The sequence below is a fragment of the Conger conger genome, chromosome 11, assembly GCF_963514075.1.
Source record: "Conger conger chromosome 11, fConCon1.1, whole genome shotgun sequence".
Classification (NCBI taxonomy): Eukaryota; Metazoa; Chordata; class Actinopteri; order Anguilliformes; family Congridae; genus Conger; species Conger conger.
Window position 1 is genome coordinate 28,888,890 of NC_083770.1, and position 16,274 is coordinate 28,905,163.

At 43.7% G+C, this 16,274-nt stretch overlaps 2 protein-coding genes across 2 annotated transcripts; one reads left to right on the plus strand and one right to left on the minus strand.

Moving 5' to 3' along the window:
- Positions 1-300: 300 nt before the first annotated feature.
- On the plus strand, positions 301-6,458 carry nefmb (neurofilament medium chain b). Its single transcript, XM_061261443.1, has 3 exons — positions 301-1,447; positions 2,686-2,810; positions 3,773-6,458. Exons 1-3 carry the CDS (start codon positions 413-415, stop codon positions 5,739-5,741), a joined length of 3,129 nt encoding a protein of 1,042 aa, XP_061117427.1. The 5' UTR covers positions 301-412; the 3' UTR covers positions 5,742-6,458.
- Positions 6,459-11,900: 5,442 nt separating this feature from the next.
- On the minus strand, positions 11,901-15,735 carry neflb (neurofilament light chain b). The gene is made up of 4 exons (XM_061261738.1): positions 14,610-15,735; positions 13,411-13,535; positions 12,792-13,111; positions 11,901-12,699 (listed from the first exon to the last, which is right to left on the minus strand). Exons 1-4 carry the CDS (start codon positions 15,660-15,662, stop codon positions 12,413-12,415), a joined length of 1,785 nt encoding a protein of 594 aa, XP_061117722.1. The 5' UTR covers positions 15,663-15,735; the 3' UTR covers positions 11,901-12,412.
- Positions 15,736-16,274: the final 539 nt, after the last annotated feature.

Below are 16,274 nucleotides of genomic sequence, written 5' to 3' on the forward strand. Positions count from 1 at the left end.
ACTAACAATTAAGTTCACGTCAGTATCATCTCATTGTAGTTTCAATGTTGCCAAGTCTTTGTATCGCAATATTTTTCTTTGTAATCATTTTCTTGAATTATCTGTAAATATTTGTCGTCTGTTCTATAGCTTACACCTTTTCCAATGTGGTCTTTTCATCAGAAAGCAGGAATATGTTTGGTGGAAGTGAAAATAATAAGCCCTCCCTTTTCAACGGATCAATTAGGTTTCCCAAGCAGGGCTGCATTCTTGCCCTGTTAGCGAATATGGCTCTTGCCTCCTGTATAAAAGGCTGGTCGACAGAGCAGTGGGTGCTATCAGAGCCAAACACCTCATACCACACACCAACAGGCAAACAGCTCATATCCACTATACATCGCCCCGAAACAGAACTCATTCACTGTCTTCCAGGATGAGTTACACACTGGATAGTATAGGGACCCCCGTTTATCGGAGGGCAGAGTCTCGTAGCTATAACCGCACCAGCGCATCCCCGTCCACTAGCTATAGACCCCAGTCATGGGCAAGGACGAATCCGGCCACATTTTCAACTTCCTACAAGAGGACCACCACAGTGCCTAGGGCGTACAGCTCCACTGTGCTGTGCTCATCCGACAACATCGACGTAACCCCGTCTATGTTCAACGGGGACTACAAGCGCTCCAACGAAAAAGAACAGCTTCAAGGGCTCAACGACCGCTTTGCCGGCTATATTGACAGAGTGCATTATTTAGAACAACAGAACAGGGAGATTGAGGCTGAGATCCAGGCGCTGCGGCAGAAACAAGTGTCGCACTCCCAGCTAGGTGATGTATACGACCAAGAGCTTAGCGAACTGCGCTCGATGCTGGAGCAGATACACCACGACAAGGCACAGGTTCAGCTTGACTCAGACCACCTGGAAGAAGACATTCAGAGGGTAAAGGAGCGCTACGAGGATGAGCTCCGAATCAGAGACGAGACGGAAGCGACTATCCGAGCCGCGAAGAAAGACATGGACGATTCGGCCCTTATAAAAGTAGAATTGGAAAAGAAAGTTCAGTCTATTAGAGACGAATTGGAGTTCCTGCGCAACCATCACGAGGAAGAGGTAAGCGATCTTCTGTCTCAGGTGCAAGCGTCGCAGGTTACTGTGGAGAGGAAAGACTACCTGAAGACTGACATCTCCGCGGCGCTCCGTGAGATCCGCTCCCAGTTGGATGGCTACTCTTCTCAGAATCTGCAACAGGCTGAGGAATTGCTCATGTGCCGCTATTCCAAGCTGACCGAAGCTGCCGAAGTTAATAAAAATGCTATCAGTGCAGCCCGGAATGAGATTGACGACTATCGCCGCCAGATACAAAAACAGAATATCGAACTGGAGTCTGTCCGCAGCACCAAGGAATCACTGGAGAGGCAACTGAATGATATCGATGACAGACACCACAATGATATGAGCAGTTATCAGGTGAGTTGCACCGAGCCGTGTTACAATATCTGCTTAGGAAACTTGTAGAGATAGCCCTGTGGAGTAGGCTATTGTGCTGGATGTGATAGTCAAAACCCTTTGCAAAATGTATTGATAGATTAATCAGAGGCAGAATTAACCTTTATATGCTACAATTCTATAACTCAATGATTTTGTCAGGTCATGTAGGCTAGGCTATTATGATTTCTCTTTAAAGGCACAGATAGGTTACTTAGTTTCAAAGTCACGTATGAGCATCTCATCGTTCTACCTCGCTGCACCAGGGATGGAAACTTACTTTAATGACACGTGTATTTCAAGATAGAAATTAGGCTACATCTTCTTTCCACATCTGCACGAACTGGGAAGAGAAGATGAAACAATGTCAAAATTACTTCCTCAAATTTGTTTCCTGTCATCCTATGAGACTATTTTTATTTTATTCTAAGCCGCATTATTTTGTAATTAAGAATATACAATATAGACGAAAAATAGATTAGAAAGAGACTTACAATGCACTAGAAAACCAATGCATTCGCCTGATTTACATGACAAAAATAATGGTAGACCTGGCTAACAGCATTCTCAGGCTTTAAGATATATGCTATAGATGGCAACTAAAGAACGGATAGTTCGTTATGCTAAGCAAGAAAACAGATTATACCCATAACATGCCCTAAAACAACATACAACCAATAACCTAAACCCATATAATTACCATAACCGAAATTAATACGTAAGGTGGCAGTGCGAGTGTGTGTGGATGGGAGGGTAATCGATTTACCGAGATGAAAATAAGGGGACATTAAATAGCATTGTAATTCAGCTTTTTCTCTTACAGTTCTGTGTGTGTGTCAGTGTGCAGTTAGCTGTTAATATAACTACTTGCATCGTCCGAAGTAAGGACACACTCGGGACACTATAAGGAAGTCTTCCCCATTGTAGATTACTTTCGGTTGGATATCAACAATGTATTATGGCTGTATAGAAGTAATTCACATTCTGGATTTCCTTGTTTTTACTGTTAGTAGGCCTACATCAGAACTACATACATTTCTTGCATTTATTTTGACCCATTACCAGTAAGAATGAATACGCATAGGCTATAATTGTCATCGAGCTACAGGTGTCTTATGCCATCTACTTACATCAATGTTATTTATTTTTGATATATCACTGTTGGTCATCTTTTTATAGCAGTGTTTTTTCTAAAGCCCTCTCAATTTTATTTTCAAAAGGAGACAATTCACCAGCTGGATAATGAGCTGAAGGGTACTAAGTGGGAAATGGCCCGTCACCTGAGGGAGTATCAAGACCTGCTCAACGTAAAGATGGCCCTGGATATTGAGATTGCTGCATACAGGTATGATTGAGCCATTACATTTAACTTCCAATGAGTTTAGCAAATGGCGTTATTCAGGTTTTTCGCAGAGTTTGTAGCTTTTAATTATGAACAAAGTGCTCAGCAGTTTATTTTTACAGCTAGATATTTACAACGGCACAACGGCAATGTTCTACCTGGGATACAAACATGTTCCGTCTAATTACAACTCCAGTCCTGAAATGACAATTACAACTGACATCACAAACTTTACTGATCTATGGATACACATGTGATCATTTGTTTTCATTATAGAAAGTTCTGAAAAAGACTGCATAATTAAATATGATATATCATATACAAGGGGCCACAGCAAAAGCATCTGCTCTCAATGGCGCTAAGTGCCTGTTTCTGCTGCACAAGAGGCTAACCCTCTGTGCTCAATGACTGCACAGCTCTCCTGACTGACAGCATGAGTTTCAGAGGACTTGTAAGTTTATCTCTTCCTGAATTGGTGGATAATTTTCCTGGAAATGGACAGAAATAAGATTTTTATTGGGCATTCCAAATTTGTTAGTTAAAGCAAAATCAGCAATCATGCAAAGATAATATATTGTATTTGTAATAGTACATTGATTTGAAATCTCTATTACAATAAATCAAAAGACTGAAGTCAATTCTCTCTGCAATGCTATTATCTGTGGTGTGAGCACAAAGGTGATGTTACTTATGAACATTTTTGTGTGGATATAGTTCAAACAAAGCTGAAGCTTATATCATTAAAATTGAAAAGGCACAAGGATCAATTTTTAAAATTATTTTATTAACTTTTATTTTTACAGGGTAGACTAGACTACATGTAGCCTAATGTAGTCTAGGATTTATAAACAGTTACAAATTAAGAATAATTCTTAATTGTTTTTTTTTTTCTGCACTTTGAAATTGTGAATGTAATCAACCTTTATGCAATAATATATCTTGGGTATATGTTTGTCTGTCTGCAGGAAACTTCTGGAAGGTGAAGAGACTCGCTTCAGCACCTTCAGCCCCTCTTTTCCTTACCGCCAACCCATTGCCCCCTCCAAGAGCCCAAAAGACAAAATTGAACCTCCCAAGCTGAAAGTACAGCACAAGTTTGTGGAGGAAATCATTGAAGAGACAAAAGTGGAGGACGAGGACTCAGAGATTGATGACTCCCTGGCTGAAGTGGCCGAAGAGCTGGCTGCTGACCTGAAAGAAGGAGAGGAGGACAAAGAGGGTGAGGCAGGAGAAGAAGAGCTGGTCGCCTCCACTGAGGCCAAGGTGAGCGCTTGTGCCCCAGATGACCAGGAAGAGGAGGGAGAGAAAGAGGGAGATGAGGAAGAAGAAGGTGGAGATGAGGGAGAGAGTGAAGAGAAAGGAGAAGAAGGAAAGGAAGATGAGGAAGAAGGAGAAGATGAGGGTGAGGGAGATGAAGAGGCATTAGTGATGGAGGAGACTGTACTCTGTACCAAGGTTTCTAAATCTGAGACAGTACCTGCAAAATCAGAAGAGGGAGACAAAGAGGACAGTGCTGAAGAAGAGGAAGAGGGAGAAGGAGATAAAGAGGGAGAGAAAGAGGAGAAAGAAGGGAGTGACAAAGGATCTACCAATGGTGAGAAGGAGGAAGCAGGAGCAGAGGATAAGGGTGAAGAAGCTGAGACTGTAGAAGATGAAGAAACAAAGGAAGAGATAAGTGAGGAGCCAGAGGTAAAGAAAGCAGATAAGGAAGATATAGCAGTGAATGGAGAGGTGAAGAAAATTGACTCTGATGATGAAGACACACAGGGGAAAGAGAAGGAAGATGTTGAGGAGAAACAGGCAGGAAAGGAAGTAGTGAAGGAGAGCCCCACCAAAGAGAGCCCCACTAAAGAGAGTCCCACCAAGGAGAGCCCCACCAAAGAGAGTCCCACCAAAGAGAGCCCCACCAAGGAGAGTCCCACTAAAGAGAGTCCCACCAAAGAGAGCCCCACCAAGGAGAGCCCTACTAAAGAGAGTCCCACCAAAGAGAGTCCCACCAAGGAGAGTCCCACTAAAGAGAGTCCCACCAAAGAGAGTCCCACCAAGGAGAGTCCCACCAAGGAGAGCCCCACTAAAGAGAGTCCCACCAAGGAGAGCCCCACTAAAGAGAGTCCCACCAAGGAGAGTCCCACCAAGGAGAGCCCCACTAAAGAGAGTCCCACCAAGGAGAGCCCCACCAAAGAGAGCCCAACCAAGTTGAGCCCCACTAAAGAGAGCCCCACTAAAGATAGTCCCACCAAGGAGAGTCCCACTAAAGAGAGCCCCACCAAGGAGAGCCCCACTAAAGAGAGTCCCACCAAGGAAAGTCCTACAAAAGAGAGTCCCACTAAAGGGAGTCCCACCAAAGAGAGCCCAACCAAGTTGAGCCCAACAAAAGGAAGTCCCACCAAAGAGAGTCCCACTAAAGAGAGTCCCACCAAGGAGAGCCCCACCAAAGAGAGTCCCACCAAAGAGAGCCCCACTAAAGAGAGTCCCACCAAGGAGAGCCCCACTAAAGAGAGCCCCACTAAAGAGAGTCCCACTAAAGAGAGTCCCACCAAGGGGAGCCCCACCAAGGAGAGCCCCACTAAAGAGAGTCCCACCAAAGAGAGCCCCACTAAAGAGAGTCCCACCAAGGAGAGCCCCACCAAAGAGAGCCCCACTAAAGAGAGTCCCACCAAGGAGAGCCCCACTAAAGAGAGTCCTACCAAGGAGAGTCCAACCGAGGAGCAGACTCCCACAAAAGAAGACCCTAGTCAAAAGGTGGTGATTACCAAAACTGTGGAGACTATCACCACTGGAGAAGATGGAGCCAAACATGTCACCAAGTCTGTTACGGTGACAGAGACAGTGGAGGAAGCAGAGGATACCGTGGAGGAGAAAATGGTTGCTACCAAGAAGGTGGAGAAAGTTACCACTCAAGCAATCAAAAAAGTCGTCACAGAAACAGAGTGAATAATTTAAGCAAATGCAAGAGGATCAGGGGTTGAGATATGGGGCTATCCCTAAAGAATAAGAATGACATGTTTTGAGAGCCATTAGATGCAACACGCTAATCAAAAACGCATGTCGAGTGATAGCTTATAAATGGGCTTTACTGCAGTTGTGGACCTGCGGGTGAGTTGGGGGGTGTAAAGTATTTGGAAAGGGGACACAAATTGTCTGCATGCTACTTTAAATAATTGATTTTGGAGAGCAAATTCTGATGTAAGTGTATATACACATGCACAGAGTAAATGCAAAAAATAAGCTAAACTTAAATGAAATGTGATGATGAGATTTCACTTGGAATGGGGATGGGTGGGTTCTAAACAGTCAGGTGGGATGGTTAGTTTAGTAAGGTGTGTAAAAGCTAATGAAGCAGCTTGCATATGCAAAGAACCAACTGAGCCAATATTAATAGTGGACAATCTACATGAATACTGGGATAGAGAATTAATAAATCTAAGTTAATAATGTGAGGAAGTGGGAAAGTTCCAAGCCTTAAAATGCTGTTTATTCTTGTCAGCTATGTTTACCCAGTGAGTGCAATTTAAATAAACACGCACATACGCACACATCCACATACTGAAGGACATGCATTCAAAACTTAACACAACTGAGGTGCTAATGTTCTCAATCCCCTTTGATCAATCATAAGCATTTGCTCAATAAATATACTGAATTACTGTCTTCCAAATGTCATCTTCTTTTTTTCCCTTGTATTAGTGTGTGTGTTTATGCATGTGTACGTGTGTTGATCGATGTTATGAAGCTCAGTTCAAATGGACCTCTATGTGACAAATTACTTTACTTTGCATGAACACCCAGACTCATAAAGACCAGCTACTATTAATCCTTGGTTCCACCAAGCTACATTTGGCCCAGTTGTCCTCAACTAACCCCAAATGTGTCCTTAACTGAAGGCACAAATGCCGTAGACTATATACTATATAACTTAACTCATAAAAATATACTGTACATATTACAACAAAAATAATCAGGCGTGCAAGAGAAACAGTGCTTTCATGATATTGAAAACAAATTCTTGTATTCCAAATGCTTTTCTTTCATTTCTTCCATGAATTACAATTAATGTATTACTTTTATATGGAAAATGTGAGGAAGATGTATTAATGCTAATTTTCACTATACTAAATAGAGTCAAACAGAGCTTGAATATTGGTGGCAGCAGTCTACAATTTGCTTTAAATCCGACATAGAAAATAATAAATGACAATAAAAAGGTATGGTCAGCTTAATTATTGGTCATCCATTTACCAAAATGTTATTATCCAATCTAGATTCTGTAAAGGTTATTTATATTCCTATACATAATGCTGTCTATAAAAATAGTTACTTTAGAGCAGAGATCAACAACCCTGGTCCTGGAGAGCTACTGGGTCTACTGGTTTTTGTTTTCACCTTAAAATCAGCACCCTGTTGAGACCCAGGTAACCAAGTGAGGTGAGTTAGCTGTGTAATCATTTGCTCTAATTGATTAATTAAGTGCAGAGTAACAGTGAAAACCAGCAGACCCAGTTGCTCTCCAGGACCAGGGTTGGTGACCTTTGCTTTAGAGACTACTTTATGAAAATGCTACACCTTTATTTTACTTTGTAAGAACAGCAGGCCAAACACCAGGAATACACCAAGCTGAAGTACATTCAATAGTCAGTTCTGAAAACAGTATTCCAGTTTTGAAAACAGTACCAACAGTGCTTGAAGTGGAAAAAAATAAGTGCCAGTGCCTACTGAGCACAATTTAGTCCCAGTAGGCTACTTGAGATTTTTGAGCCAAACTAACATTGAGGGAAGCATATGATAATATATTAATATATTGCTACAATAATGTGAATGAATAATAATTGTGTGCAGGATTTTGTACTTTTGAATCTCACTGTGACTTATGTTCAGAGTGTGTCGCTCTCTTGGGGCCACACCTATGCGTCAGCCCAGGGCCTCCGAACCCCTTAATACGGGCCTGCTTGGTGAATTATTGGATTTAGGTATAAAAATGTAATTATTAACATTAAAAATAAATGTACCAAAATCACGCTGCCTTAGCCATCTACCTTTTTTGTCATCAAATTCTATTTCACAGTGACCACTGGCATCAGAGTTGATATCCCTATGCGTATGTGCGGATGTAATGCACTCTATATTCTTTCATTTATTTTAACACTGCATTGCAGGGCTACACAAGACAGGTACTTCTATGAGAAGTACCACAGGTCAAAACACTTCTCTTTCTCTTCAATCTTCAGCTTATTACAACAAGACTTCGATCTCCTTACATCAGGGGTTCCCAAACATTTTTCTGGTGTGACCCCAAAAGAATGTTTACAAACTTACATGACCCTAATACCCCACCCACACACATCTTGTTCCTAATGACTATTCTGGAAATATACCACTACCTCTCCTGCCTCATTGCTTTATCATAGTTATGTAATGTTAAACATGTAGTGGCCTTCATTCTAATATATTTTAAAGACGCAAAAATTACATTTTATGTTTTTAAGAATTTTCAGACAACCCCATCCTGAAATCGAGTGACTCAACATGGGGTCCCGACCCACAGTTTGGGGACCGCTGCCATACATTATTATGATGACACATAAGAGTTTTTATTGAAAGTTTTATTTGTACTTTAGGCCTATTACATTTACATCATTGGAAGAGACTTTCCCAAAGCAATTTACAGATGCGCTTTTAATCACAGTAGAAGATCAAGTGTTTTCTGAAGAGATGGGTCTTAATTCTTCACTTTGGCATTAGGACAGAGGATAGTCATGAATCTTGAGCATGCACTGGACCTTGTAGTTTTCAGGTGACCAGCTTTGGCTGGACAGTGTCAGCCAGGGCATAGAGCTTAGCACTATTGTCAACCTGAAAATAATCTGAGTTAGCAGGTATTTCAATGTAATATTCCATCGTGAGTTTACACTTAATTGGTGCAATATACCAGATCCCCTTAAAGCTCACTGGTATCCAAGCCTTTTTACTGACCAGTATTTATCAACCAAATGTAAATGCTAGTAGAAACTGTACTTGAGTGAAAAGAAAAGGCTCTCAGAAGGTGCTGAGGTAGATTTTTTAAGCATTCATATACCATGCACATTTTATCAATTGCCTGCTCATTGGCACAGTCTGTCAGAGTGCAGATGCTGGCAGACTGCAACCCAAAGCACTTACTGATATTGCAATGGACACGGATACAAGTGGGCCAATTCTGAGATGAGAGTTTTTTTAAAAGACAAGTGGCTCCCTCTCTTCTCCCTCCTCTGGTTGCCAACTGGATATCAACTAGGAACCTTGATGCTAGCCTATTGGGTAGCTAAAGGGACAACTGGACAGGTAATATTTTCAACAACAAATTTTCATCAAACCCTAGGCACTCTAGACTTTTCCATTCTGCTACATCTGACCCCTCCCCCCTGTGTGTCTGCACTTCCAGATCATGTCTCTGGTCTGTTCTGACCCCCCTGTGGTTAAATGACCTTCTTACTGCAGTCAGGATAACAGAAACACTGTCCATCTTCTGACACAGGCTGAAGACTCACCTATTCATGCACCATGATTGGTTCTCCTGGCCCTGTTAGCTGAACATTACACTTATTGTTTAAAAATGGGCCTCTGTACCTTCCTGGTAATATTGCACTTTTGTATTCCTGACGTTCTCCGCTATTATACATCACACTAGATAAGTGATTGCAATGTAATGCAAAGCAGGTACAGTATTTAAAATTTTTAAATCAAGAATAATGGCATTGTAAAAGTTATGCAAAACCTGTCAACACTCTCTTTAGTTTCAGCAAGGGTTCCAAAACCTGCTGAATCGGCCCTACCCGGGTCCTGTACAGTTCCGGCAAGTGTGTATATCTTGAGTCAGTAATTGTCCTTGATACATTTACCTTGTATGTGACAGCATACAGTACAGTAGGTACTGCTCCATTCTGCTGTCATATTTCATTTGTCCCTACTTAGGGGTCATTCGGCAACTGCTGTGTCAGCTGCAGCAAGCAGTATTCAAAATAACATTTATGATGCTGACCTATAAGACAACAAGCAATGACAACACGGTAGTTAAAAATTAGTATTCCTACATGTGAAAACTGCAATGATATTAACCTACTGAGCTGTTCCCCATTGCCTTGAAGTGAGTGAAAGGGAGATGCATTATTTTCAGATTTCAGATTTGAAGTAGCATCTGCACTATTAATATCATTTTGTTAAACTTGTCAGGTCTTTGACTGGGGCATGACACTTTTTGTGTCCTGATGAACACTCCATATTTCCCATATAGGAAACATTAATTAAGTTATTAATGTTTAAGAGGGCCCACATCACCCCGCTGCTAGAAAAGCTACTCGACCCAGCTCCTGGTCCCACCTGGACTACTGCAATTCCCTCTTGGCTGGCCTCCCAGCGTCCACCCCTCCAACTTATCCAGAATGCAGCAGCTCGTCTGGTCTTCAACCTTCCCAAGTACTCACATGTCACCCCCCTGCTTACTTCCCTTCTCTGGCTGCCTGTCATGGCTCGCATCAAATTCAAAACATTGGTGCTAGCCTTTCAAGCAGTTAAGGGGTCTGCCCCAGCTTACCTCCAAAAAATCATCAGACCTTACACCCATGCCAGACCTCTTCGTTCAGCCTCCACAGGCCACTTGGCACCTCCCCCTCTCCGAACTTCCACCTCACGCTCACGACTACTGTCTGTTCTGGCTCCACGGTGGTGGAACGAACTCCCTGTTGAGGTCAGAAAAAAGAAAAATAGGCCCTGGTCCTTATCTTTGTTGTGCAGGTAGTAGTTGAAATTGTACTTCCCTCTAGGGTCTTTCAGCGCACTTATCCCTGGTTATGGGTATGCACTTTGTTGTACGTCGCTCTGGATAAGAGCTTCTGCCAAATGCCATTAACATAATGTAATGTAATTAGGTAGACCTGTACAGGTAGACTAGCTTGTTAATGCAAATATTTAATCCACCAATCATGTGGCAGCAACTAAATGCATAAAAGCATGCAGACGTGGTCAAGAGGTTCAGCTGTCTTTCAGTTAAAGTGTCAGAACGTGGAAGAAATGTGATCCAAGTGGCTTTAACTGTAGAATGATTGATGGTGCCAGACCGGGTGGTTTGAATATCTCAGAAACTGCTGATCTCCTGGGTTTTCCACATACAACAGTCTCTAGAGATTGCAGAGAATGGTGCGAAAAACAAAAAAATATCCAGTGAGCAGCAGTTCTGCTGGCAGAAATACCTTGTTTATGAGAGAGGTCAGAGAAGGGCCAGAGTCGTCGAAGCTGACACTAAGGTGGCAGTAACGCCAATAACCACGCATTACAACAGTGGTATGCAGAAGAGCATCTCTGAACACACAACACATCATAACTCTAAGTGGATGGGCTACAGCAGCAGAAGGTCTAATAAATAGGTCTAATAAATACATAATAAAGTGCTATAAAGTGTGTAGTTTACTAACAATTATTGAGGTTGGAACACAGTGAAAAAAATATATACAGACTGCACTTCCTTGTCACAGGGTTCTGAAACATTTACATTTATTCATTTAGCAGACGCTTTTATCCAAAGCGACTTTCAATAAGATTCAATAAGCCCCACTGGAGTAATTTAGGGTTAAGTGCTTGAGGGCACACTAGTGGTGGTGTTCCCAGGTGGGATTTTAACTGATGACCTTTTGGTCAACAGGCAGCGGTCCTACTCACTGTCCATTAGGCCACCAATACCACCCCTAACACAGTTCTAGGGATCTAAGTTCTATATACAGTAAGTGCAGGAATAGCTAATATCAGTGTAGGGGTATAAGTTACACCAAATAATGGAAATGGCAGAATACTCCTTTGGATGATGTTAAACTAAGGTGGTCTGGTAAAATTCCCACAAGACTGGCGTACTGCTAGAATTGAGTTCTTAGATTATATACAGTACATGGTTTTGTAAAGTGCAAAAACTCCCTATGATATATTCTCCTTTGGAACACTTGGTCCCGTTGGTTAAAGTGACTTGTACCTGTTTCAACCTCTAAACTTATATTTATGAACAATATTACTTCACCTTCTGTAATTGGTGATTGTAAAGATAAATAGGGAAAAATGCAAAATTCAAGTTGGCAGGTTTTCAATCTTTATTTCTGTTTTTTTTTTTTCCAACAGTAGATCATAGATACTTAGTTGAGGCATTTTGACTAAGGCAATTTGATTGAAATCTCAATCATTCTCACTTGTCAGTTTTTTAATAGGCAAGTTGTGGTGACACAGTGAGTGAACATCTGGTACAGTAGAACATACTGACAAGTTAAAGGTTGACATGAAGCTCAAATTCATACACATCACAAAATTGGCACTCCCTCTCACAAACTCGCTCACAAGCTCACATTTAAATAAATACATGACCATGCATATTCGCTTATTCACTCCTGCACCCATAATTTGTAGCAGTTCAGCATGTTTGCAAGTAATCACATTCGCGTTTATTTTGATGTGTAGTTTTTTCCCATGTGATGGACAGAATTTATTATTTTTTGCATAGAGCACCTTGATAATTAGCACACTTTTGAAGGTTGTTTATACTAGTTATTCTGTCCCAGATTTCATTCATATTGTCGAGTGGCTATGGTTTTGTCTCAATCCTTCTTTTTCTCCTTTGGCTTTTCTTTTTCTTCCTTATCATCTTCCTTTGTGCTCTCTCCTCCCTCCTTTTCTTCCTCATCTTTCCCTTCTTCCTCATCCTCTCCACCTTCGGTTTCTACCTTTTCATCTCCATCTCCTCCCTCTGCACCCTCTTCTTTTTCTCCTCCCTCTTCCTCCTCTCCTTCATCCTTTTCCTCTTCTTCTTCTCCTCCTTCCTCCTCCTCTCCTTCTTCCTTTGCCTCTTCCTCTTCACCTCCCTTTTCTTCATCTGCATCTCCACCTGTCCCGGAAATAAAAAGAAAAGTTTAATTCCTAACATTTTCATAAAACACGTTAACTCAAATGCATCTTCAATAAGAAAAGGAAAGTGACCTTCTTCTCCCTCTTGTGCGTCTTCTTCCTCTCCCTTCTCCTCCTCTTCTACCTCTTCCTCCTCCTCCTCCTCTTCCTCTTCGTGGGGTGGGCTGGACTCTGCTCGCTGTGCTTGGCTGACAGCAATGATCTCATCGGCAGAGGAGAAGGAGGAGCTGAGCAGGCGGGAGCTGAGCAGGTAGGGGGCACCAGAGGTCAAGCTGGACTGCAGAGAGAACATGGAGCGGCCGAAAGCAGGGGCGGCTGACACACCCGAGGAGAAGACGCTGGACATGGCACCTCCCGCACTGAAGCGTGATTCCTCCCCTTCCAGCAGCTTTCTGCAGAGGTACAGGAAGAGAGGCTTACTGATATTGTGAAGAGACATGAAGAATGGGGTAGAAGGAGGTCATGCTCATGCAAGTATGTATTATGTTACATACTATTTAGCTTTACGGCAAACTAAGCAGTAGGTACACTTTAGTGGTACGAAAAGGCGAGCATTGTTGGGCTGAATGGCCTGTTCTCATCATAATGTCATGTTATGATACGTTATGTTATATTATGTTATATAGCACAACACTGATACCACCACACCATACCAACTGTATACTGGTTTCCTCTCCTTACAGGAACTGACCTGTAAGCAGCAATTTCTATGTCCAAGGCCATCTTAACATTGAGCAGGTCCTGATACTCTTTCAGGTAACGGGCCATTTCATTCTTGGTGGCTCCTAGCTCATTCTCCAGCTGGTTGATTGCTTCCTGAGTGAGGAAAGAGATGGGTCAGAAGTGTTAGAAGGCCTCTAACCCCCTGTGACCTCTGACCTAGTGACATCATCACTTCCTATATGATGGTCGTGTCATACCATGCATGTTGTGGCTTCCCTTAAAGGACAAAAACCTTTTTGTGTGAGAAGACGAAAGTGGAAATGGAGTTGAACCCACACCCACATCCCTTGTGGGGCTGCCTGACCATCACCCCATAGTGGAATTTCAATAAATTAAATGTAAGCTTTCTCTTTCTTGTTCATAATGCTTGCTTTTGTTGATCACAGTTTTATCGTTTATATGTTAATTTAGATGCTAATTAGAGGTAGAGTGTTGGCTGAGTGGTAGTCATTTTTTAAATATTGGCGGATATTTTTCATGAAATATCACATAGGATTCACTCAGATAATAAATTACTATTATGCAGATAGCATTTACTCATTCTATTTCACTGAATAGGGGGAGGATTAAGGGAGGCTGTTTGCATGCCCTTCAGATTTAGCTTTTCTTTTGCTCAGTTAAAGGCAGAGGACAGCTTTTTGTACTTACTGCTGTGCAGTCAGTAAGATGTACTGATGTGAAGGAGATAGCATTGTGAGGAAAAGTACTGGAGCTGTAATTTCACAGACAGACACCCCAGTTCTGCACGGCATCCCAATGCTAGACCGAAACATGGACGGATGGCCTTCTGCCATCTGTTTCTCTCTCTCTCTCTTCTTGTCTTACAAGCATGATACATCTTTTCAGAGAAAGATTTATTGTCTGCTATGCACGGCAAGAGACACTCTCTTAACCCTCCCACTAAAACTCAATTCAAACAGACAGTTTTTATGAAATTACATGCATCCTGGATGCAATTTCAGCAACAGACACATATACAATATGTACGGTACATAAAAAAACAACTACATTTCCTAACAAAGTTGAGGTGGTTGTCTACAAACAGCGTCATCTCTAGACAGTGTTGGCAGTTTACATCAAACTAAATAATTGAATCAGATTCATACTTCAGTTACTGTGGAATTGCATGAGCTGGAAAGTGTCAAAGTGTGCAGTACTGGCACTGACCTGCATGGCGGCGATCTCAGCGCTCTGTTTGTTTTCCATGTCCTGTAGCTGCCTCTCCAGGGAGTCGTTCATGCCACGCGAGGCGTCGATCTCCAGGCTCCGGGCTTTGAGCAGGCGGCGGTACTCTGTGGCCTCGTCCTTGGTGTTCCTCATGGTGTCGCTGTGGTGAGCTGCGCTCTCCGTCATCACGCTCACCTTGCTGCGGAACCACTCGTCGGCCGCCTGCATGTTCTGGTGCGCCAGCTTCTCGTACTGCCCGCGGATGTCCCGCAGAGCCGACGACAGGTCCGGCTTGGCCACCTCCATCTCCACGGACAGCTGGGTGCTGTACTGCACCTGCGACTGCAGCTCGGAGATCTCGCCCTCGTGGACCCTCTTCAGGAAGGCCAGCTCGTCCAGCAGCGCCTCCACCTTCTTCTCCAGCTCAGCCCGGGCCAGAGCCGCCTCGTCCGCCCCCTTCCTGGCCTCCATCAGCCGGCCCTCCGCCTCCTCCCGGCCCTCCACCTCCTCCTCGTAGCGGGCCTGCAGGCCTCGCAGGGCGTCCTCCAGCTGGTCCTTGTTGATCTGGGCGGCCTGCTTCTCGCCACGTGCCTCCTCCACGGCCATGCGCAACTCGCGCACCTCCTGCTCGTAGAGCGCCTTGAGGCGGGAGGGCTCGCCGTGCCTCTGCCGGAGCACCAGGAGCTCAGCCTCCAGCACCTTGTTCTGCTGCTCCAGCTCGTGGACCCGCTCGATGAAGCTGGCGAAGCGGTCGTTCAGGTCCTGGAGCTGGGCCTTTTCTTGGGTGCGCACTGACTTGAACTCGGAGCTCACCTGCGCGGCCTGGCTCAGGTCCAGCTCTGCCGCGGCCACGGACAGCAGCGGGGAGGAGGTGGAGGACAAGCCGCGGCCGTAGCTGGAGTAGCTGACGCGGGACAGGCCGGAGGACAGAGGGGCCGAGTGGGTGGAGTAGACGGAGCGGGCCCCGCTCCGCAGGACAACTCGGGGGCTGCTCTCCACATAGCGCCTCTTGTACGAGGTGGAAAAGTACGGGTCGTAGCTGTAGGAAGTCATGGCTCCCGTGGGTGAGATGCTTCTCTCTGTTCTCCTTTTACTGACCCGATCCTGATCTGCCACCGCAGCCGCTGTGCTCCTGCTTTTATAGTGCGGAGGAGAACTCTGACGCAGGCTCGATTTGAAATACAGGCAGCAGGAATCGATAGCCTGCCTCTCAGCCAAAACATAGCCTGCCAGTGAGAGGGAGGGAGGGAGGGAGGGAGGGAGGGAGGGAGGGAGGGGGAGCGGTAGAGGTTTTGGGAGAGGAGGAAAGGGTATGAATAAGGGTTAGGACAAAAAGGATAGGATTTTCAGCCAGCAATGTACTATCCTGAAATCTTCTCTTTCATAAAACTAATTGTCACAGACTTTACAGAGACAAGATACAAATGAATTAATTAACATTAGTTAAGTCCCGAGAGGATTGCCTCTTTAATTGAAACCCTCTGTACTTTGGAGCTAATGAAGATGGTTCCTCTGAATACATTAATACATAAAAATTATTGATGCACGGTTGAACATACAGTGATAAGCCTGGAGCCTGTGATGTCTTTGGAGGCATTAAGAGATATGATGTGAGGATGATCAAAATATTTTGTCGCAACTTTGCTGCTGGATTTTGTAGTAGAG